General features: G+C 40.8%; 1 protein-coding gene across 1 annotated transcript in view; it reads right to left on the reverse strand.

The window, feature by feature from the left end:
- tubgcp6 (tubulin, gamma complex associated protein 6) overlaps positions 1–24663 on the reverse strand; it is a 38928-nt gene extending 14265 nt beyond the window's left edge. Inside the window, exons 1-17 of the mRNA XM_034685515.1 lie at positions 24377–24663; positions 21347–22152; positions 21080–21237; positions 20439–20652; positions 19372–19530; positions 18453–18574; positions 18248–18311; positions 18036–18145; positions 17821–17912; positions 14470–14609; positions 9856–10005; positions 7559–7640; positions 7004–7092; positions 4846–4961; positions 2349–2487; positions 2125–2223; positions 194–2015 (exon numbers count right to left, since the gene is read on the reverse strand). Coding sequence (XP_034541406.1) covers positions 194–2015; positions 2125–2223; positions 2349–2487; positions 4846–4961; positions 7004–7092; positions 7559–7640; positions 9856–10005; positions 14470–14609; positions 17821–17912; positions 18036–18145; positions 18248–18311; positions 18453–18574; positions 19372–19530; positions 20439–20652; positions 21080–21237; positions 21347–22132 — 4342 coding nt within the window. The 5' untranslated portion in view covers positions 22133–22152; positions 24377–24663. The remainder of the gene's footprint in view (positions 1–193; positions 2016–2124; positions 2224–2348; positions 2488–4845; positions 4962–7003; positions 7093–7558; positions 7641–9855; positions 10006–14469; positions 14610–17820; positions 17913–18035; positions 18146–18247; positions 18312–18452; positions 18575–19371; positions 19531–20438; positions 20653–21079; positions 21238–21346; positions 22153–24376) is intronic.
- Between the last annotated feature and the right edge of the window lie 589 nt (positions 24664–25252).

A 25252-nucleotide genomic window follows, 5' to 3' on the forward strand; every position in this document is an offset into this window, starting at 1 on the left:
TAGGAGATTACAGCAGAGCAACCATTAGAACTGTATGTTGCATTTTTGTTGTCTTCACGTTGCATCTATATTTAAACCCTTGTGTTTTTTATGCTGATATGGGCCTACATGTGTGAAATAGATGAACAAGTTAAGTATATATACCGTGTATAAAAACAAGCTTGTTTTTTCCCAAATTAATATTTTTTCATACCTTTACCATCTTCCTTCTGTTCTGTCTTCTGCGGAATTTCACCACTTTTGCTTTTCACCACACACCCGACTCCAAGTGAAGAGTCTGACGAGTGGCCATACGCGCTGCCTGGAAGTACAGAGGTTTGTGGTTCCATCCCCAACACCACACAACCCACCCCCAACGTGGAATCTGAGGAGTGGCCGAAAGCGCTGCCTGGTAGCGGTGATGGAAGGGATTCAGCTTTGGACACAACACATCCAACGCCTAAGTTTGAGTCTGATGAGTGACCATGAGCACTGCCAGGAAGAGGAGAGCGTTTGGGTACTTCTCCTGTAACTACACATCCGATCTGCAGAGCAGAGTCTGACGAGTGACCGTAAGAGCTGCCTGGTAGAGCCAACAAAGCAGGTTCATTTCCAGACACCACACAGCCTGGTTGAAGGATGCAGTCTGAGGCATGCCCGTGTTTACTTGAACGAAGCCTTTCTTCAGGAATGTTGGACACAAACTCGCCTACTTTTATATTCGCATCAGAGGAGTGACCGTGGATGCTATGAGTGGGGAGTGCTGCGACAAAATCAGAGACATTTTCTCCAACTTTAATGTGGGCGTCTGAGCTGTGACCATGAACACTGGGAGAGGGGAGAGGGGCAGCTACATCTGAAACATGCTCGCCAACTTTGATGTGGGAATCTGAGGCGTGACCGTGGATGTTTTGAGCGGGGAGGGGAGAGACAAAATCTGAAACGTTTTCTCCCACTTTAATGTGAGCATCAGAGGAGTGACCGTGAACACTCGGCGAGGGAAGAGGAGCGTCAACCTCCGAAACATGTGCTCCAATCTTGATGTGTGAATCTGAGGAGTGACCGTGAACACTCGGGGAGGGAAGAGGAGCATCCACCTCCGAAACATGTGCTCCAATCTTGATGTGTGAATCTGAGGAGTGACCATATGTGCTGGGGGAAGGAAGAGGAGGAGTTACCTCTGATACAAACTGCCCAACCTTTATGTGAGCGGAGGAGGAATGCCCATAGATGTTTGACAGAGGCTGTGTGGCAACAGCATCTGAAAGCGGCTCTCCAGCTTTAATGTCAGCACTGGAGACATCAATGTTTGGCAAAGAAACCAGATCCCCGGCTTTATCTTGACTATCTGAGCGTGTCTCTTGAGTGCGTCCATCAGGTGGTCCAGTATCAACCACAACTTCTTTAGTACTCTCTTCTTTACTTTCTGAGTTCACTGTTTCAGTCTTCTGTTCTGTCATAGATGCAACTTCCACTAGCTTGTTATCCATCTTTGAGCCACTGCCATCTACTAGCTGCACTGAGGCTTGAGAGGGATGCCCATAAGTGCTTGCTTTACATGTATTCTGAGGCTCCTCTAAGGTGTACTGGCCAAGAGGAAAGCTGGATTTGGTGGCTTGACCAAAGGGGCTGGCTTTGGGGACACTCTCCTGAGCTTCAGACACATTCTCTCCAATTGCGATGTGAGAAAAAGAAGGGTGGTCGGGCTGAACTGTAGGCCCCCAGCGAGGCCGGGGCTGAGCAGGAGCTTGGCTGGTGATACCCTCAAGTGGACTAAAGGGGGCACTGAAGTCATAGTCTACCAACTGTGATGTTGGACACACTTCAGGTAAGTCTGATCCTATCTCCTGTAAGGCCGCGTCCACCTGCTGGCTGTCAGGGTTTGGAGGCTTAGGGAGGAAGTCAGTGATGTCAATGTTCTCAGAGATGAGGGCGGGGTCTGCTGTGAGGGGAGATGGAGGGGGTTGTGGTGATGCAGCTTTAGGATCTTTGATCTCCACTCGCTGTTGTTCAGATGAATCCTGAGAGGGAGGTTCCTGTAAAGAGGAAGATATAAATGAGGAGGTCGAGAGAACACACTTCAAAAGAATATGATGAAGTGGTGGGAAATGAGGCTACATGTAGAAAAGCCGGGTGTTGTCATACCAGTGTTGGTTCTGGTGCAGTCTGTTGTGTTGGAGGAACAGATGGTAGTACTTCCATGGGAGGTCTCTCCTGGCCTAAAGGATATTTCTCCAGCACTGCCTGGAAAGAAATCATGAGAGCTTTCTTAGTATCGCCTCCGTCTAATTACAATCTCTTTTATCATCTTTTCTTTGTCCTCTGTGTGTGTTTGTGTTTTCCATGCTAATTTATAATTTATGACAAACCTGAATGTGCTGCCTGTCGTGCTCAAAGAAATGAGCTCGGGCTTCATCTAGTCTCATTCTCTGCACCCGCCACATGGCTCGTCTCTCTCTCCGAGCTGCTTCCTCTGACAGACGGCTGTACTGAGCAATCAGCTCCTTCCTATGATACGAATAGTGACACACAAAGTCTTTGTTAATTATTCAGCTGAGTGTTTTCTCCTGAGTATCCTGCTGTAAATGCTTGTCACAAAAAATGTTAATATTAAGACAAGGTGAGAGACGAGAACAGTGAAAAATGCATTTCACAATGAGAGTCAGATGTCTTCAGATCATTATCCTGCTAGGTATGACATATTGGTGTTGAAGATCAAATATGCAATCTTATATTTATGGACAGTCATTTTACTGCTGCTAAGTCATTCCCTCATGAGTTATCAAAGCTCAGTAATATGAAGAAAACTTGAGCTACATGAGATTGGCTGCATTTCAGGCAACAGATGTCTGATATACCCACACACTTTGATTAATATTTATTGTACGAGTAATACTTTAACATTTAATAATTAATGTTTAAAACTGAGTTTCAAGCATCTTGTAATCAAGTGTTCTTTCTCTCCTCTGATGATAAAGTAAAGCTTTCATGCGAACAGACTTTTATGGTAATGGTAAGTACATTAGCCTGTGTGCTATCAGGAGGTTTGATACCTCAGAATTAAATTTTGTCCACTTAATATTCTGTAGAACGACCCCAGTGCCAAAAAAAAAAGGTGTGGCGCTGTGGGAAAACAGATTGATGGTTTGTAAGTAATTTAATCATAATCTGCAGTTCATAACATCATTAAAAGATTCCAAGAGTCAGGAGAGATTCCGTTAAACAGGAACAAAGCCTTAAAACCAATACTGCATGGTCTTGATTTTTTGGCATGTCAGGTGGCACTGTGTTATAAACAGACATGACTCTGTAGTGGAAATTCACCGGACTCCCCACCAAACTCATCAACAGACTGCAAATGATTCAGAACTCGGAGCCTGGATCATCACTCGCACCAAATCATCTGACAACATCACTCCTGTTCTCATCCAACTTCACTGGCTCCCTGTACAATACCGCATCCACTACAAAAACCTTCCCCTCACCTATAAAGCTCTCCACAACCTCGCCCCCACTTACCTCCGCGACCTCCTTCATGAATACACTCCCTCCCGCTCCCTTCGCTCAACCTCTGCTGGACTGCTAACCATACCAAAGTCACGCCACAGTACCATGGGTGCCTGAGCCTTCAGCTGCTCAGCCCCCAGACTCTGGAACTCTCTACCCCCCCATACACAAGACAGTCAGACTCAATAACATCATTCAAATCCCAACTCAAAACCTACCTTTTCAAATTAGCATATTCTCTTTAACTGAACTCTGTGCACTTCACTAGTTTTTACTTTATTTTTTATTTTTATTTTATATTATTATTTAGTCTGTTTTTACGATGTTTTAATGATGAATGTTTTTTTTATTTTATTCCCTGTAAGGTGACCTTGGGTGACTTGAAAGGCGCCTCCAAATAAAATGTATTATTATTATTATTATTATTATTATTATTAAATTACTGCATGGACTCAAAATCACATAGTCTGTGTACACAGTTTGTCCCTGCATCCACACATGCAGGTTAAAACTGCACCATGCAAAGAGGACAACATATAAACATGATCAAGAGATCCAAGTGACTTCTTTCAGCCCATTTAAGGTGAACTGAGGCAAAGTGGAAAACTGTCCTGTGGTCTGGCGAATCAAAATTTGACATTCTTTTTGGAAATCATGGACGCCTCATCTGCCATTTTCAAAGAGGAGAGGGATCAACCAGCTTTTTATCAGCACACAGTTGAATAACCAGCATCCGTGATAGTGTCCGTGGCGTTGGTAGTTTACACATCTGGGAAGGCACCAATAATGCTTAACAATACACTGTACTAATTTTTTCAATTTTAACATTTCATTAGTTGTCTTTGCACTATTTTAAATTCAACACAGGGTTTAAATGATTTGCAAATCATCAAATTCTGTTTTTATTTCACATTTAACCGCTGGTCACATCTTTTTTGACCTGGGGGAGTAGATAATCATTATGAATTCAAATCTTGGAAATTGGCAACAAATTATTCTGCCTGCATGTAATGATAAAAAGCTCCAACGGAGAAGTTGTGTACAAAACTTTTAGGAGCTGCGGGTCACTTCCAAGAAAACTTTGTCAAGCAAACTAAAATCTTTAAGTCAGTCCATAGAAATCCACTTGCGCTGTGCTCACATCTCTGGCTCTGATTACTTTAGAGCATGCTGTGCGGCGTCACATGGCTCCATCAAATGCATGAAATTTGGCTCAAATCACAACACTGAAATTGCACAGATGGAAGTGATGTCCAATCATGCTTGTAAATTTGTAATCGAATAAAATCTAAACAGAGCTAAATCAGTCATCAATAAAACATTTTACATCTGTAGGAGCGGCTGTGAAATCAGTCAGACCTGGCTCTCTGCTCCAGTTGCTCCTCCAGGGCTTGTAGTCTTTTCTCTCGGTCTCTAACCTCTCTGGCAAAGCTGAAGTCATCCTCCTCCTGCTTCTTCTTGGCAACGCTTCGCCACTGTTAACACACACAGACACACACACATACACATACACACATCAATGCCTGCAGCTGCTAAAATAGGCATCAAAGCCCTGGGTGATGTGTAAAAATCCAAATTTCTGTTTACATAATACAAAGCGGCTATAATTGATATTCTTCTGATAAACATAATGCTTATTAAGGATAAGCTCACCTTGGCTTACAGAAGCTTACAGCCAGTTTCACATTGCACATTGTACTGCTGTTTAAAAAACCTTCTACTGTACAATATCTGCCAACACTAAACTGCAAGCAGACACAGTGTGCAGCTCTTTGGTGAGCACAGTGGAGTATTCATCACCCAAAAAGCAGATATTTCCCTGCCCACATCTAATTGCTATCAAACCTAAAAATCAGTGGTGGACAGTAGCAGAGTAAATTTACTTGAGTACTGTATTTAAGTAATTTTTTTGAGTATCTGTACTTCACTTGAGTTTTATTTTTTGGGGATACTTATTACTTTTACTCCACTACATTTCTATCAATGCTCTAGTTACTCATTACTTTTGCATTGAGGTCAGCTCATGAATTTCCTTTTCTTTTCTGAAATCTGATCCCTAAGACAGTAAAATGTGTTCCACGGTTGAACATGGAGCAAACACAGAGCATGTTTCACTCAGATCAGGCAGTTCATTTAGAGGTGGTAATGATGGCTATAATTCTCCCACTCAGCACCCATGGCCATATCACTGTATCACTCCCACATTTTAAATCCAAACTCAAAACTCATCTGTTTAAACTGGCTTACTCCATCTGACCACAACTCCATTGTCCATTCTTTTAAAACTTTTTAAATTGTATTTTTTTGCTGTTTGTTATTTTAAATCTGTTTGTTTTAATGATGTAAGGTGACCTTGAGTGTCAAGAAAGGCTCCTACAAATAAAATGCATTATTATTATTATTACCTTCAGCCCATGTTAGAGGTTTTTGAAATGAAGAATGATTCATATCTTTTGAAATGTTCTCACTGTTTCCCACTCTGCCCAAACACATAAAAATTCACTGTCCAACCTGAGAAAGCGTACTGAGCTACGTAACATTTGTTTCTTTCCAGATGAACATTTCAAACTAAGTTGTCTGTGCTTGGAGTAACTTAGTTTCTGTTTTTATTCCATGGAATAGTTTTTAGAGATTTCAAGTAATGGTTTCTAAATAAACATAATATAACCAAATGTACTCCTATGTAGTCTTGACTGCACTTATGTATTGTGAAAACACATCGTTTTGAGATATTTTAAAGTACTTTGAACACTTAAGTATTTTTAAAAGCAAGTACTCCAGTACTTTAACTTAAGTAATAATTTGACAGAGCAACTTTCACTTGTATTTGAGTAATAATAATAATAATAATAATAATAATAATAATAATAACTGATATTTATATAGCGCCTTTCATGAAACCCAAGGTCGCTTCATAGGGTCAGGTAGAGGGTCTGGGGGGTAGGTGGGGATATCTAATGGGGAAAGGCCTTGAGGAAAAGGTGCGTTTTGACTGCTTTCTTAAAAGTGTCCAGGGTTGGGGCGCTGCGGATGTCGGGAGGGAGAGAGTTCCACAGAGTGGGGGCTGCCACACTGAATGCTCTGTCCCCAAAGGTCCACAGCTTAGTCCGGGGGATGGAGAGGAGACCCAGGTCTGGAGACCTTAGGTTCCGGCACGGAGTGTGTTGGTGGAGGAGCTCCGCCAGGTATTTGGGGGCGAGGGCATGCAGGGATTTGTAGGTGAGGAGGAGGAGCTTATAGGTGATGCGGTACTTTAATATTAGACCAGGAAGATCTATACTTTGACTTAAGTAGTGAGGCTATGTACCACCACTGCTAAAGATACAGTACTTCCTTGTTTTGTCCTCTTCCACTACATCATCTTTTCTCACTCTGATAGACACATGCTTACCACTTCCTTTCGCACACTTTCTCTTGTTAACACATACATGCAGAGACACACTTTTAAAACCTGTTACTCTTCATCACAGTTGACACATTTAGTTCCCTGTCCTCTTTTCTTCTCGCACATCGCTACCTCTTGCTCCTGCTCCAGGTGCTGTTTCAGCTCCTCAAAACGCTCCCTTTTCCTGGCTTCTTCAACCAGACGCTGTGACACCTGCCGCCCTGCAAAAGTGGAGTGACATAAAAACATGCATAAACAAAAAAAAAGAAAAACAACATCACCTTCTCCTCAGACACACTAACACACAAATATGCCATGCTAAGACACACGTAGAGGAAACTTTTCTCCCCCTCTTACAAACTTTGGTACTCCTCTTTTGAAGTAGTAATCTTGGCTATACTGTGCAAAGGAATGATTGGATTTCATAGCATATAATACTGGATGATGTACAAAGTATTCCTCTCTGTGATTGCCCTCTGTGCATATCTGCTGCTCTACTCAGAGGAATAAATGGAGCCAAAGGAAACTCATGCCGTCAAGAGTCAACAACTGAGTGCAGAGTGGAGTCATTTGTTAAAAGCATACTCAGTGAGACGGGGGTGTGCATATACATCAAGCACTATATCAAATCATGCTCATAGAAAAAGAAAAAGCGTGTGTGTGTGCTGCTGTGAGTGTAACACTTACCGCGGATGCTCTCCAGGGTTTTGGCTGCTGACACTCTGACCTGATTGATCAGCTCCTGGCGTGCCTGCTCAGCTCGCTGGGCCTGACAATAGACAGACAAGAAATTGTGATTAACAAAGATCAAAAGAGATCTATCCTCATGCCCTTCACCTCACCTCACCTCCCCTCCCCTCCTCCCCCGCTTCTGCCAGTTATCAGCACCCACAAGACATAAGCAACACAAATCAGGTTGTTACATTAAATCGAGCTGTCTGCAAAGGTCTGAATTCAGCTGCAACATTTTAATGAGTCACTACTGAAATGCTCAGTATGTCGGTAACCCAGTTAAGTGTTTGCACTAAAAATGGGACTGCCTCAGATAACTGTTATTTGTTATGCTTTTATTTTGCCTTTTTTACAGTCTGTCACTTTATATCCTGATTTGATAAAACACTTAATTTGTAAAGGAGCTAAAAAAGACTCACTGCTGATGATAAAAGAATCGTGTGAGTGAGGTAAATGCTTTACGTCTTTGCACCCTCTTCGACTGTCTTCTGGAGGGATGCTCCAAAGCACTTGAGGGGAAGTGTCATCCCCTTGAATAATGAAATTAAAAAAACACAACCTGTCTCGCTCTCTGTTAAGGGACAGAACTTGTGTAATGACTGTCTTACTGAAGGTTTACCATCCCTGAAGCTTCGGGATAATTTTAAAAATCCAATAACAGCTTGAAGAGACATGTGGGTTTAAGGTCATAGAGCATGTACACTGCTCCTTCTGCTAACATTTGCTGCATACAACACTTGTTCTAGTATCTTTGTTTAAGGTAATTTGACTCAAGCTCTTGTTACAGACACAGAGGAGGAGCTGTATTAACCCTGGAACACTATCGCTAAAATTAGTAGCACCATCACAAACGCTGGGCGTTTTTTTACCCAATATAATATACCCAATAAAAAGTACTTGTCATCAAAATATGTCAAATTATGAAAATACATGACAAATTAGAGTAGTGTTCTTTTATTTTACACTGCTTAATAATAGATGCAAACACATTTTTAAACCATAGTTTTTATTTCTGTAACTACAAATTTTTAATTTCTCTTAACAAACTGAGATTTAACTAAGTTTTGTAACTAATTTTACTTTCTTTCTTTCTTGATCTTACATTTTAAAATATTTTATGTTTTCATGCTTATGTTTGTTTCATGTCATATTTTAAATTGGATATTTTCTGACAAGGTATGTCGTTATGGAATTAACCTGATTTTGGATCTACAATTATATGTTGGGCATTCGGGCATCCTGAGGGGTTGTCAAGAGGTCTGAGCTAGCTTCGGGCTGCGACTCGACACAGAAAAGATTCATTGTGTGAGTCTTAATCTTTGAGAAGAAGTTCTGAGATGAATCGAATGATAAAAGGTTCATTTCAGTTAAGGCAGATGTGATTCTGTGTCCGGCGGGTCAGTAAGACTCTGCAAGTTATGGACTTCAGAGCAGTGAACGGGGCTGATTATTTATAATAATCCCTCCTAATTTAAATAAATAATAAGACCCAACACTGTTTACGTTAAGTTACATAAGTACAGAGAGAGAGAGAGTAGATCAAACATAACTAGCTTCATATAAAATGTGAATGTTTGAAGTGTTTGCTGTATGTGTTTTGTTGATTGTTACTGTTCTGGTTTTTGTTTTTAACTCTGTAAAGCACTTTGAATTGCTCTTTGTATGAATGGTGCTTTATAAATAAACTGGCCTTGCCTTGCCTTGCCTTGCCTTGCCTTGCCTTGCCTTGCCTTGCCTCAACTTGCCTCGCCTTGCCTTGCCTTGCCTTTAAACTGTGCCATGTCTAACAAAATGAAAAAAAATGGATCATGGGGGGAACCTATAAAAATGCTCCAAAATTACTGACAATTTGGAACTCGGGACCAAAAATTTGTAAAACAAAAATTGCTTTCCCATTTCTGGGATATTTGAGACTACATTGGTGAAGGCACAGCCTCCTTGACACACAAACAGATGCAGGAGAGAGACACAAAAAAAAAGTGAAAATCACCCGAACACGTGCCTGTAGGAAAAAGCGGGTTTTGGAGTAGGGAAACACCCACGCCTTTAAAAACGTCAAAGACGATGTTGAAGCTACCCAGGGACCCATAACTCTCAGACAAACACAACATAATGAAAATCATGTAAATATGTTTGCTCGGGTGAAAATCACCTGGCGATAGTGTTCTAGGGTTAAACATGGTCAGACCTCAGAAGAAGAAAAGGTTTAAAAACAAATCAAGTGTATGTGAACAGTTTCAGTGTCCCCTTACTTGCTCCTCCCTGCTGATGGCACTGTGCTTAGCAATCCTCTCCAGGCGTCCACGGTACACAGCACAGTCCCTCTCAATCTCTTCCACCTCCTGAAGAGAAAAGGTGACGGAGATGCGAGGCACCGGCAGCTCTGACCAGCAGAGGTAGTGCTGTGGACACACATTCAACAGAGAGTTAGTGCTGTAAAGGAGGGGGGGGGGGTTGTTTATAAGTAAAAACACAGTGTCACTGAAATAAAACATGATCAAAACATATCAGAAACCCAAAAAGTTTTCACATCAAAGTGTAACATAGCAGGAAGTACACACATTAGCAACAATCAATTAACTTCTTAATTTTTTACCCTATTATCTCACATGTTCATAGCTGTCTTGCAATTTGTCCTGTAAATACCAGACCCGAACGCCAGCAGCAATTAGCACCCAGAGAAACGCAGTAGTAACAGAATACCAATTAATCTGGAGCACGCGGCCTGCTGATTGGGTCAGGCAGGTCAAGTCACAACACACACTATTTGCTGGTGAATCAGCGGGCGAGCCCGAGAGAAGAAAGAGAAGACAGTGAATACAGTCTGCTTCATAAAAAGTGGAACATGACGTTCGCTCACATCAAGTCGAGTCAAGGGTCCATTCATACACAGAGACGACTCTTCAGCTGGACAGCCGTTAGTGTCAGCAAATACACCGACAATATTTAGTGCATGATACTAAGACCTTTACCATACAGACGGTTCTGAGACATGGTGATAAAAATAAACTGCACTCAGATGTTTATCGTACTACTCTTGCTTAATGCACAGAGCATTTTATGATCTCACTATACACTCAAATATTTGACAGCAAAGCCCTGGTCTGCCCATCAGCAATGCTACCCGAGAAAGGCCACCGCATATATTGCAAAACTGTTAAACTGAAGACTGATACAAGTCAAGGTCAACCAAAAGACAATCTATAAACCGATGCCAATAAATTAGTCCACTCATTCATATCAACCTGGTTAGATTATTGCAACGCACTGTACACAGGTCTATCTAAACACTCCATAGGACGGCTCCAACTCATCCAGAACACAGCAGCTAGAATCCTGACACATACAAGAAATTATGACCATATCACCCCGGTTCTCAAAACACTTCACTGGTTCCCCATTCAATACAGAATCCATTTCAAAATCCTATTATTAGTCCATAAAGCACTCAATGGTTCAGCTCCCCAGTACATCTCTGACTTGCTCACAGTGTATAACTCGACCAGGATCCTTAGGTCAGCATGTTGAAGTCTTTTAAATGTACCCTGAGTCAAATCAAAGTCCGGTGAAGGGCCTTTAGTTACTGTGGTCCATCTTTTTGGAACAAACTGCCTGCTGACCTCAGGTCCATAACAACTGTCTCAAAAAAAGACTGAAAGCATATTTATTTTCTCAAGCGTATGCATGATATAATGACTGTTGTGACTGGATGCATGTGCAGCAACAATTGCTTTTTGTTTGATTGCTGTGTCTGATGTATGTTGGGTGTATCTATTGTTTTGATGTTTTTATTTATTCTATTTGGAAAAATGTTTTATGTTTTTAATTCTCCATGTAAAGCGCATTGAACTTACATGTAACAAAATGTGCTTTTTAAATAAAATTGCTATTGCTATCTGTAACTGCAAGTTATAGCTGATCATCGAAAAACGAATTCATTTTAAGGCAAAATGCCTGGCACTGGATTTTTATTTCTACTCAAAGTATAAAATGGTTGTTTTTCCTAGTTTTACATTCGAGTGGGCTGAGTGTTATTGAGTTCCAACAAAGCATACAAGTAAATTAAAGAAGTCTCATTACTCCGGAAAACTGTGATGGACATGTTGTAGCATATTTTGATCGACTTTTAAAAACATAGAGAAAGTCTCATTGACGTCATCCATTGCTTTCTAAAGAGGCTTTTGAAGCCTAACAAAGGCGGTTGCCATATTGGAAATGCTGACTCAACCTAACCATCTGTCAATCTATGAATGGGATTGAAGTAGAGCTGAGGCAGGGTGTGCTACAACACCCTTACCTTGAAGTCAACTCAGCCGTGCCACTAATTATGCTAATCTATGCATGGCTCTCAGCCTTAAACACAGATAGGTTATACAAATACATTTCCCATACAGTGTGCAGGGATACATAAATGAGCTACTCAGATAAAAACTGTGCCATATGATACATGTTAAATTCTGCTATAGCAAAGGACATTTTAACAAGAGAAATATAGGTGCCAAAGACTTGTGACCCCTACTGTCCCTTGAAGGGATTAAATGTTGCTTCATACTTAATTTATTTCAACTTCAAAATTAGTTTACCTACATAATCATCTGTTAGCTAACCCTAATCCTAACTTTAGGAGTCATCTGGCAACAAAGAAAGGCAGAAAACTAATGAAATGAACCTATTTGCAAGGTTTATGTAAAATGTAACTCCAATTTTTGTCTATATTTTTACAATAATGGGTAAAATAAGCAAATTTAGATTACTTAAAAAAATAAAAAAATTTGGAAGGCACCTCGCGACCCTCAGGGGGTCCCAAACCACGCTTTGGGAACCACTGCTCTAGTGGACATCTGAGGAACTGCAACGTTTTTGCTTTTCTGGCTTCATTAATCAACACTGCAAGTTGTCACTTGATTCTGATCGGGACTTCCACCAGATCAGTCCGGTCCATCTCCGATTCGCTACTGTCCGGCTCTGGGCTCTCTCGAGCAGGACCTCCGGACAGCTGGAGTCAGGTGACCGAGGTTTACCCACCTGTTGACTCCAGGCCTGGCTCTACTCATCATGACTGTTTGTTGTCGTAGTTAAGTGAAATACAATCTGGTGATAACACAGAGTGTTTTATTCTTAAAATGAACCTGATGTTTTCATTTTGTTTTGATGCCTGACTTCCTGTCCCGCTCCATCTGCTCTGTGCATATTGATGCGTCGTGCTCCGGCAACCAGCAAACATAGAAGTCTTGCGTATCTGATCCGTTGCATTCTGGCGTGCTGGATCAGATACGCAGCCGGAACGCAATGGAGCAGATCCAGTTGTTCCCAGTTAACACATTGACTATAATAGAAACCTATCAGATCCAGTGCCGTGGCAGATCGGAGATGGACCTGACACAGATCTGGTGGAATTTGGCCGTAAACAATCACTGAGATAAATAGAAATGTATCAGAGGTCATGGACTAAGAATTTACTCATATTTTATTAACAAAAAATAATATTTTGTCGATAAAATACCATAGAATTTAAAAAAATATATTTATCATAAACTCCTTAAGTCCTAAATCTGGAATTATAATGTTGTTATTTCCCTGACATACTGAGCAACCTCCAAAGATACCCCACATAAAATGTTCAAAACTACATCGTGTTCCAAATTATTAATCAAGTTGCGATTTTGTGAATATTTTAAAAACTATGTCAACAGTCGTTTTCAAATTAGTTAGGAAGTCAGATAGTAAGGAAATACAGCCAAAAAGAAAGAAAAGGAGGTTATATTGGACATTTGAAAAACACTTTAGATTTGAAATGTTTCAAAGACATTAACAGTTTTATTTTGTATACAAATGTAAAGAAAACTGTTGTTTGAAGCTTGAATACAGTTGTAGTAGATATTATTTTCAATCAATAGAACATTAAAAATGGCACCTAGTTTTAAGTTATATGCTCTCATCACCAACTTTCATTATAATTTGGCACACTCATTTCTGCAGATTCTGCATTTATTTAAAAATACAGCCGAAAAGCACCATTTTAACCACACAGTGGAAGAAATATATTCACTATCTGACTTCCTAACAAATTTGAAAACCACTTTTGACATAGTTGTTAAAATATTCACAAAAATGCAACTTGCATAATCATTTGGAACACGGTGTATGTCAAAGAAGTAAACCCACCTTTAACAAATCAGAACGAGGTCATGATTAGGTGTTTTTACTGGAGAAATCATTAGACTAGTTACTGAAACAGTTAATGATAGCTTTTCTGTAGACAGACACATTGATTAATCGACTAATCATTTCACCTCTATTACAGCATGGAAGTGCTGTCTGTCACAAGATGGGAAATCTAGATGAGAATATTAACGACTTAACTGGTGTAGTCCTCAGAGGTCATAAAAGTTCACAGTTCAAATGTGTAAATAAACAATAAAAAAAACTCAGCTTCAGTACAACTGGAGAATGCATCACAGTACCAAGTGTATTGATGACATTTTGCAGGAGCCTGGAACCTCATATGTCACTGTATTGATTATTTGTCCAATTCCCTTTGGGCAGTATGGATTCCTAAATGGGCAGAATGATTGTTGTGGCAGGTAGAAAATTGTGGAGTGCATGCGCAATCTGTGGACGTCAGAGCCAAATTGTACATCTACAAGCCAATACAGCACACTGAGTGGCTGTTGAGAGCAAAGAGAAAAAACAGATCACATGCAGCAAGATAATCTCAGTTTCAAGGTTTTATGTGTCTAATTTATTCAGTGCAAAAAACAGCCACGCTGTGATTAATAAGTCAAGAATATATTTTAGATAAGGTTATTATTATCATCATCATCTCTCCTCTTCTTCAATGAATGTGTTAAATGAGCAACACAAACCTGTGGGCAGCAGATCTTGAGGAGGTTGATGGTCTTCCCACAGACATACACCTCGTTGGCGATGTGCCTCAGAAAGAGGGGCACACAATCCTCCACATCCTTTGAGATCAGGGTGTAGCCTTGCACCCAGAAATGTTTGTCTGCAGAAATTCAAATATGCCTGTTACACACTGATCTACATTCAGATCAAGTAGTTTTACTTCTATGCCTCTGTTAACAGTTTTATCACTCACAACAGCAGCACAAAGCCTACCCGTGATGGAGTAATACTTAGCCGGCACTTGGCCTAAAACTTTTCCTTATTAGTATGACTTACGGGGCATGGCAAAACTCTGGCCGCTTGAATTAACACTTGGAAATTGTTAGCGCTTAGCTCAGTGATCCTAAGCAAAAAGCATAAGAGAACATGAATGCACTGAGCTTCCAGAGCTCTTTACAAAAAGCCTGCGGCTTGCCAAGAAAGCTTAGCTGCTGATTGCTTCCCCGGCCGACGGACTTCGAGGAGAACAATGACATTTGTGTGTCCTCCAAAAAGCGGGAGCTGGGAGTGCAGAGGTTCACTGCGGGAGTTGATGAGGTGTAGCCGATGAGCAAATGAACCTCTCAGCCAGACAATGCCGAGGTGATAGTCTGACCTTGAATGGGGTGTTGCATGACATACAATATTTGGATAGACTGTAATGATTGTTGTGAACGCATATTTATGGAAAAGTGTCAGAATGAAGCAGCTGCAGCGCGTCCGTGTTTGGTGAGAGGAGTTTATTCTGGATTATTAATTACTCATTAACATTTCCCTACACAGAGCTGCAACTAACGATTATTTCTATTACCAATTAATCTGCATATTAGTTTCTCATTTCATTGCTTGGTCTGTAAAATGGCTGAAAACAATACAACACGGACATTTATCTCAAAGGAGCACAAATGGTTGTGAGCTAATCCATCTGCCCAACAGTCCAAAACCCAAATCTATTATACATGACCGAAAAACCCCAACTAGTCCTCATATGTAGCATTTCTGCTTTGACAATGACCTGAATGATTTGATAATATAACAGCATAGATTATGCACACAATTCTGGTATTTTTTTTTGATCAGCTTATAAATTAATTGTCTCAACAACACTAACTCCACTCTTCCATATCGTTTTCTTTATTTAAGAACAATCTTAAACACTCGTGATAAAACTTTTCTCATGCTTTCCAAGTAGTGTTTGTATAATTCAGTGTAAGTGTTGTAAGATGATAGCAGATGTAAGATGGCGCCGCAGATGGCGAACTCGGTGTGGAGCTCCATGGTACTATTGTTGTTTTTGTTTGTTTTTATTCATCTACTGCATGTGCACTCTGGCTTAGGCTAATTTAACTTATTTCATGTCTTTAAAAGTACTTCTATACCTTTCTTTGTACAGATAGTATTTTTACTTTTATTTAGAATTTTTGGATTTGTGTTTAGGTTTCTATATGTATTGTCCTTACTGTCTTGTTGTGTCCTTACTGTCTTGTTGTGTCCTTACTGTCTTGTTGTGTCCTTACTGTCTTGTTGTGTCCTTACTGTCTTGTTGTGGCCTTACTGTCTTGTTGTGGCCTTACTGTCTTGTTGTGTCCTTACTGTCTTGTTGTGGCCTTACTGTCTTGTTGTGTCCTTACTGTCTTGTTGTGGCCTTACTGTCTTGTTGTGGCCTTACTGTCTTGTTGTGGCCTTACTGTCTTGTTGTGGCCTTACTGTCTTGTTGTGTCCTTACTGTCTTGTTGTGGCCTTACTGTCTTGTTGTGTCCTTACTGTCTTGTTGTGTCCTTACTGTCTTGTTGTGGCCTTACTGTCTTGTTGTGTCCTTACTGTCTTGTTGTGTCCTTACTGTCTTGTTGTGTCCTTACTGTCTTGTTGTGGCCTTACTGTCTTGTTGTGGCCTTACTGTCTTGTTGTGTACTGTCTTGTTGTGTCCTTACTGTCTTGTTGTGTCCTTACTGTCTTGTTGTGGCCTTACTGTCTTGTTGTGTCCTTACTGTCTTGTTGTGTCCTTACTGTCTTGTTGTGGCCTTACTGTCTTGTTGTGTCCTTACTGTCTTGTTGTTAAGTACCAGTGTTCCATTCACCACGTCAAATTCCTTGTGTGTGCAAGCTCACTTGGCAATAAAGCTTTCTTGAATCTTGAATCTTGAGAGATGCAACAATTTGCAAGAAGTAGTTTAAAGGTACAGTGTGTACAAATGGGAACATTTAGTGATATCTAGCGCTCAGATTCTAGATTGAAACTCTCACCCACTCTGGTTGCTGAAGCACCACAGGGACAGTGGCAAGAAGACAAGAAGCCCCTGTGATGCATGATAAGAATGATCCTCCTTTTGTCAAGTTTTTACCATCAAAACTCCAATCAATACAAATTATTTTGAGCAACAACAACAACCACTCTCTTCTTCTTCTTCTTTTCATCTTCCAACCGGTTCATTGACCGCAACTCAACAAAAACGCGTATGGTTGTTACTAGTTTGTCTGTTCTGTGCTACTGTAGAAACATGGTGGTGGGAGATAACAGCCTCTGTGCAAGGAGGCTGATAATAATACACTAATTAAAACCAACTTACAAACACTACACACTGTACCTTTAAAGTATTTTTGAGCAAGAGTTAATGATTTCAGGTTTATCACTGAGAATTCACTCATTATTTTGCACTTAAGGAAAATTAGAGAACTGCATTGATGTAGAATTTTGAGGTCGTGTAAAAAGATATCATTATCTCTAACTCTTGATAATCTGGTCTATTTTAGACCAAATGTTAATCCAAAAGCAGAGAAGATGTTTGCAGTTATATTAAAACAAATAAAGGTTTTGGTTGGAGTCTTAATTGCCACCCTCACCCCTGAGCAGCAGACAGCCTGTATTTATTTACCCTGCAGGGATCACCTCCTCCTGTCTCATCTCTGCTCCCTCTGCCCTCCCCAAAGAGCCAAGACATTAATTGGACTGAAAAATATTCAGCAGTGTAGATTTGTCACAGGCAATTAAAATAAAGAAAAAAAAACATCAGAAATGTTTTATTTTAGCCGCTGTGGTGTAAAGTTAAAATAAATAAATGAACCTTATGTTTGTGTTTTTCCCGGTGGCTTACAGATCGGTGTGACTCCCCACAGCTGTAGCAGCTGATTCTGTTCCCCACTGATTATCATCCAATAACTTCATGACACCCCTTACGGAAACAAGGGCAAATCCAACTAGGCAATAAAGGCTGTAATAAAAACGTTGTTTCTTTCTGCTCGACAATCTGTCAGGCAGGTTTTTCATTTTCAAATCCTGCTGACTGAAGCCAAAGTGTTTACACCCCATCGTCTGTCAGTGTATGTGGTCTCACCTCTAAAGCTCAAGAACTCCTCGTTGACCTGGATCATGAATTCTCCATAAACATCCCGAAACACGCCGCTGTAAACCCAGTCAGTCACAAACCTAAATGAAGCACAGGAAAAACAATCACTGTTATGATCCCTGAAAAATGAATAGAGCAACTTCTGCACATTAATAGAGGACAGTCCCTGAGTTATATATATATATATGAGAGAAGTGACTGACCGCGTGTAAGGTTCACAGCTGCTCTTCAGCAGCGACAGCAGCACTGGATAGTTCTCGTTGCTGCAGTTATTCTGAGCTTCATTGTACAGGTAGGACAGCAGCTTCACACCCTGAGGAGAGCAACATGGCACTGAGCTGACATCCCATCTGATAGGCTAAACACAGCCATGATGGACGACATATTGCAGTTTGCAGATAAAAAGAGCGCTCACCACAGGGAAGGTAGCCTGGCCCGCACCCAAAGGCCCATCCATGCAGCAAAGCTCTGACAGATACCTTAGATTAAAAAGAAAGCAGATCTTTTTTTATCTAATATTTGCATCTAGGTCCTCTCTGATAGAACATGAACAGATGATGCTGAGGTTCAAAGGCTAAACGTTTTCAGTTAACCATCATAAGAAATAGGTTTGGTCTCACCTTAGTTGGCGGCCCACTTTGCGGAAAACGAAGCCGATGGTTAACAAGCTGAGTGTGGGTGGAGTGCTGAGGACACAGGCTCTGTAATACTGCAGATACTTTCGCAAACCACCAGTGAAAGCCTTGAAGGGAAGAACAATCACATCTTTGAGGATTGCATTATCTTTGCTGACGTAAGACTTGAATTTAGTTGTTGATTGAACATTATATATTTATGACACACTCAGCCCTTTTTGGCTTTAAGTGCCTTTGTAGTGTTTGGTTGTCGGGAAGCTATGGATTTTCAAATGCAGTTGATCCATACGTGTGTAGCAAAATGTGTTTCTTCAGGGTGCTGGTGGCCGAGGGGTGAAGGCGCGCCCCATGTAAAAAGGCTTTAGTAGAGGTTGTGGCAGAGGTTGCTAGTTGGACTCCTGGCCTGGACTATTTGCTGCATGTCTTCCCTCACATAATCAGACTGCACTATGCACTTTGCTGCACATAGACACTTTCATATTTATTTATAACACTGTGACACTTTACCTTTTAAATTGTTTTAAGGAATGTCCTGTCTGTATTGAATGTGTGTATTATTTTTGACCGTGAGTGAGTGAGTGAATCATTTGATTTGAGTGTAAATATTATTTTAATTTCATTGTAGCTACAATGACAATAAAGGCTTCTGATTCTCACTCTCTATGCCCCACATCTTCTGTCTCTCTTCAGCTGTCCATCAATAAAAGCAAAAATGCCCCCCCCCCCCCAAAAAAATGTGTTTCTTCCATCATTATATGTATTTTTAGATTTTTTGGTAATAAATTCCTCTTGTTTTTGTGGTAATTACCCCTGAGCAATCATAAAAGCATTTCAAATGTACCTTAATGATCACAATGTGCAGTCTCAACTGTGTGTACTGCTTTTAAACAAAAAAAAACAATACCTGAAAGACGAGGCCCTTTTTGTCGGCACTCTGCAGAGAAAAGCGGCTTAGCCTCAGGTAGTGGGTGCCGTACTGCGCCAGCTCCCCTAAGAGACGAGAAACACTCTCTGCCGAGGCTCCAGACACGCACACGCCAGGTCTGACATCAAACTGAACACTCTGGGAAGGAGATTACATATTTACAGGTGGTGCAGAAAACACAAAGAGCAGTCTAATAACATCCAATAAAGAAGCCCTACAGCAAAGTAAAGCTTATAATATTACATTTTGTTGAGGCTGTCAGACAGCCACCTCCATAGTGATTTCTAAAGGCATGGAGTGTGTTATTATATTAGACTGTAAGTCATAATCAAGTGTTTGTTATATCATTCCATTCTGTGGTTGTTTTATGAAAAATGGACACGTAGTTCCTAGACTGGAGTCTTTTGGGGGTCAAAATAAGGCAGGCTATAAGCAGAAAACAACAAATAAACACAGACTGAGATATTACTTTTGAGTTTAATCAACAGCTCTCTGACTGTCTCACAAAACTTTTAGGATCATAAGCTTTCAATCCAGTGCAGGTCTGCTGCACTAAATTGCACAGGTGCTCATTGTATTCTCCCACTTCTTGGACCAGACTTCAGGTAAACGATAAAAGAGGGACAATAGAAGGTTGTCTGTGTAAACAAAAGAATAAGGGTTCAATTGATGTTGTAAATAGATACAAAGCTGTGTAAAATTAAAAGTTAATGGGAAGTGAGAAGAATCCTCCAGTGGTTTTGCTTCAGCATAAGGGCTATTTGAATTTATTTGCTCATGCATCTTATTAAGCATCTGCTTGACAATGTTACTTTTTCTAACTATTGGGACACGTCTTTTATGACTCAGTGTTTATATCACACATGCCCAGATTCTCCTCCAACTCTGCCCCCCTTTGTGTTTTTGTTTCATAACTAGAAACTAGACAGTCACTGGGCTTTTATTAGCTCACTATTAAATCACTCAACTCTGCCAGGCCCTTAAAACAACAACTCAGTGCTTTTAGTGCATTTAAGAGACTGATACACCAAGATAACAAAATTCACCTGGTTTAGAGGGAAAGTCGTGGACGCCACTCCAATCAAAATGTTGAGGAGGTCAGAGACCAGCTGTTTCTGAGAGTCCAGGGGCATGGGGATGAGAGGGGAGGGGGTACCAGTGCTGACCACCCTCAGCTCGCCTTCCCACAGACGGTAGAGTTGGTCGAAGGCCTCCCTGCCTCCTTCTGTGAGATAGAGGGACTCTCTTTTCCCAGGTGGGCTGGTGAAATAAAAGAGATACATTTATTGTGTGCCAGATTAAAAGAAGAGCTCTCACGTGTGGTTTCAAGGTCTTTGTGGCATTGAATAACATATCAACTACTCAATTAAGAGAAAAAATATCTTGGAAGTGTTACAGTTTAATAGACTCAAGTTATTTGAAATCCAAAGAGGCCCAACACAGGCTAGATTTAACTCTTAACAATGATGTAAGTTTAGCATGTTTGCTTATATTTTTCTAATATCTTTAGGTTTTATGTCAGCAACAAATCATGTAAATAACTGGAAGTTGTGGCTCCAATCAAATTAATTTTGTGTGTGTTATGCAACCGTTTTTGATTGATCACATTAAGGAAAGATTTCCTCTGAACATCCTGTAGGGATCACTACGATCAAACCTTCAGAAGCAAAACCGGTTTGCCGCTTACCAGCCAACAGACTCCCAGCAGCGGCGTCTCCTGGGCTCAAATGTGCGGAGAGCTTCCCATACATCGAAGTCTGGAACGGGGCTGGACTGGGAGTCTGGGGTCAAGTTGGAAGATGACTGGAAGCCCTCATCTTCTGACTGATCCAAGCAAGAGGGAACCTAAACAGACAACAAGTAACCCAAATTACACAGGGGTTTAGATCCAAACTAACCACTATATACATATGAATGAAAGGCTTTAAACCAAGACAGGGATCTAGTCTCGTACCCTTATAGCTAGCCCAGTCACATCAATATTGCTGGGAACAGGAGGCAGATCCAGTCTTATGTCTATGTCTGAGGTTCTTGTGTGCTGCAGCGCTCCAAACAGCGTCATCCTGGTATCCCTCTCAAACCTTTCTTCTGCATCTACTTTTGTCCTCAGAGCCAGCAGTCCACCGCCTGGAGGGGCATCCATCAATGTCTGATTCCCAAACAAACTGTCCAAAGTGCCCCACTCCTCCTGACACACGAGACCCCATGCCCGGGCCTCCAGCCTCTGCAGCTCCTCACTCTGGTAGTCCCAGGTTTGAGGCCTCCGCACCACTATCCTCTCTCGTCTCATGTAATCCTTGCTGAAAGAGGTAGGAGGAGGAGATGCTGAGCCGGCGAGGTGCACCAGGAGCTCAAGGACTGCATCTACTTCCTTCAGGCCAGAGGATGCTCCCTCTGGCAGCTTCTCCAGCTGCTCCTCTAACCTCTCTGCCTCCTCTCTGCACCCGGCCACCCGCAGGTCAAAGCTTATCATCAGGACTTTGTTTCTCGGCGGTGCAGTAGCTGTGGCAGTCGGTCCTGAGGCAGACCCTTTGGTGCCATCCTGAAAGAGCTTAGACAACAGGGCACCATAGGCACGCTTTTTGAGAGCTCTGCGAAAACTCTCTCTGGAGACTCCTCCCAGGGCACGGCGTTTCCAGGACACTCCAGTCAGGCCGCAGTCACACAGGGCGCCCAGCAGCTCTGTGATGCTGCTGTCATTACTGTTAGACTTCATGACATTGGTGGGGCTCTGATACATGATTACTCTGCTCTCTCAGCCTGCATGAGTGAAACAAAATGTGAATCAGTAAAAGTATTTAGGCACAATTCTTGATGACAAACTGACTTTTTAATGCTAACACTGACGCCATTTGCAAAAAGGCCAATCAGAGAGTTTTAATGTTGACAGATCACTTTTAAAAATATTGTATTCATCTTGTATTGAGTCTATTTTAACTTTTGCAATGACCTCTTGGTTTGGTCATTTGCTGAAGTCTAAGGGTGAGTGAGCGTTTGCTGTGCAGGCTCCACGACTGTGGAACGACCTGCCTGAGGATCTCAGGCAAGCTGCATCAGTATCTTCTTCTAAATCACACCTGAAAACATATTTATATCGAAAAGGCCTTCCTGTGATATTGTTTTATCCACTATGCTACCTTTATTTTTAACTGTATTTTATTCACTCATTGTTTTACTGATTTGAATTGTTTTATTGTTTTAATTTCTTTTAGTAGTTTCTCTTTTAGCTTTTAGCTGTTCCTCTTAAATTGTCTTGCCAGCCCATATTGCTCCCCCCATGCTTTGTTCTCTTTATTGTGGGTTTTTATGATGTTAAGCACTTTGTAACGTCTGTTTTGATAAGTGCTTTATAAATAAACTTTATTATTATTATTATTATTATTATTATTATTATTATTATTATTATTATTATTATTTTCATTATTACTGTCAAAGTCTGCTGAAAGATAGTTGACACTAATCTTAATGATCTTGGCCATCTTTATCAAGTTAGAGCCACTCAGAAGGCAAAGACCATCCTTGAGGACCCTCACCACCCCTTTATTCAGAGTTTAGACTCTTGCCAACAGGGAGGAGGTTCACATATACTAGGTGGGCAAGATCAAACCGACATCTAAGATCATTTGTGCCCTCTGCTGCGGTTTTTAAACAAACTGTAGGACCTTGCCATTCTACATCGGAGTGTGGTACCTTTGGTCTAATGTGCAGAAAGATGATGTCATCCATGGGAGTTGTATGGATATGTATTTAGATTAATGTGTGAACTTGTGTTTTTTATTATGTGTATTGCTTGTGTGTATAGGATGTGTGTAGGACTGCTGTTGCAAACCAAATTGCCCCTTGGTACAATAAATATTTTCTAATCTAATCTGATCTAATCGAAATGTAACGAGAAAGTCACGTCATAGATGCACAGTGCACGGCTGCCAGCATTTGAATAGTTATAATAGTCTCCTAGACATTTGACAGTAATATAATACAGACATGCACATAGTCTGACAAGATTTTCAGCAAAACATCTCTTTCTAATGTAAAACATGCATTAAGTCAGGGGTGTCAAATATGCAGCCAGCGGGCCAAAACCGGCCCGCCAGAGGTTCCAATCCAGCCCGCGAAACAACTTTGTAAAGTGAAAAAAATGACAGAGAAGACATTAACTGCAATTTTTCAATAAAAGTAACTACTATTTCAAATTTGTCCTCTGGGGGTCACATAAAATCATAGTGCTGATGGAGCACACCTGAACAACGCTTTTTTCTGGGACTTTTTTCTCAAAGTGAGAAAATAGATGACTTTCTGTTTGCATAATCCTGTTGAGATTCATAAAGATTTTTTAGAGCACTATAAGATGATCTACTAACTACTTACACTAGCCCTACACCCCTGCATACAACACTGTCCAGCAAGCACACTGTTCATGCTGGAGCTGAGGGGTCCAAAATAATCAACTTTACCTTCTTCATTATTATAATCTATCTCTCTTTTGTTGTTAACATTTCACTCTGTGTCAGGTGAATGGGTAACCTGTGTGTTTAGTGTGTTCGCAGCAGGTTTCAGGGCTTAAAGAGTAAAATATTCGGCCCCACTATGAGACTCATCATGGCAAAATTACAACAGCTGTTTTTCTAGAAAGATAGTTCATTAAATGTGAACATTTTCAGAATGTACTTGTACTTTTTTGGGACTAAAACAAAGGGAAACATTTAGAGTTTTTGTTATGTATAGGTTATTATGTTATGATTTCACTGGTCCGGTCCACTTCAGATCAACTTGGGCTGCATGTGGCCCCTGAACTGACATGAGTTTGACAACCCTGACTAAAGTCAACGAGATGCTATAATACACAAGATCAATATAACAACTGCTAGCTAACTCAACATTTAGCTATATTGGCGAACATAAACAGCTTTAACTCAAACTTCAAAATGAGTTAGCTTGCCCACCTCCCTTCCGAGCTATTAATGTCCTTTTTGGTCATATTTACCCTCAGGAGCTGGTAGATATTCTGTTGATTCACTTAGTTTTGATCTCAAGTGTCTTCGTCCCCTGCATGCTAGCTAACGTTTGTTATTAGCAAGGCTGTCCCGATTAGCTGAGATACCAAGCATCCGAACCCCCGGAGGAAAGTCATCTTCACACCGCCAATGTGCCCACATTATTCACTGGCTTCTTGTTTAATTGTAACAGTGCTGCTAAATGCGCTGAGTTGTTGTTGTCGCTGGCTTATTGCTAGCAAATCGCTGCACTCATCTTTAGTATTCTGCCGCGGGGCGACAACCAAAATTAGAACCCGCCCCCTTTGAATCTGATTGGACAGAATTTTGTGCTGCCAACGATGATTGGCTTAGAATGCTATATCACTCAACGCTGATTGGTTGGGCATATTCGTTGGTCACAGGGTTGCAAACCTGTCATTAGCCACCGCGCTTTGGTGCATTCAAGTGCCATAAGAAATAATAGGTAAAAAATAGTTTCAACAGTTAAACTTGTGCAAATGCTGCTATTGTCCTTCAGGAAAAGAAATACAACACTAGAGTTCATTTTAAATTCATAAACCTACAGAATTATTGATGAAGGTAACTGTTAAGGTATCATGTAGTGGGCATCTTTGTAAGGCTACAGTGAAAACTTTTCATATAAAGTGCAATATTATAAAACCAAATACCTCTTCTCCCCACCTGACGTTATATATTTGACATTTGTTTTATATTATTACTGTATTTACATTGTCTTTTATACATATTTTCTACCTGTCTTATTTTATTTGTATTTATCACATGCACCTTCAGGAGCAGTGCTTCTAATTTCATTGTACACCTGACAATGACAAATAAAGGCAGTTCTATTCTATTCTATTCTA

This window comes from Notolabrus celidotus, chromosome 6 (genome assembly GCF_009762535.1).
Source record: "Notolabrus celidotus isolate fNotCel1 chromosome 6, fNotCel1.pri, whole genome shotgun sequence".
NCBI classification, from domain to species: domain Eukaryota; kingdom Metazoa; phylum Chordata; class Actinopteri; order Labriformes; family Labridae; genus Notolabrus; species Notolabrus celidotus.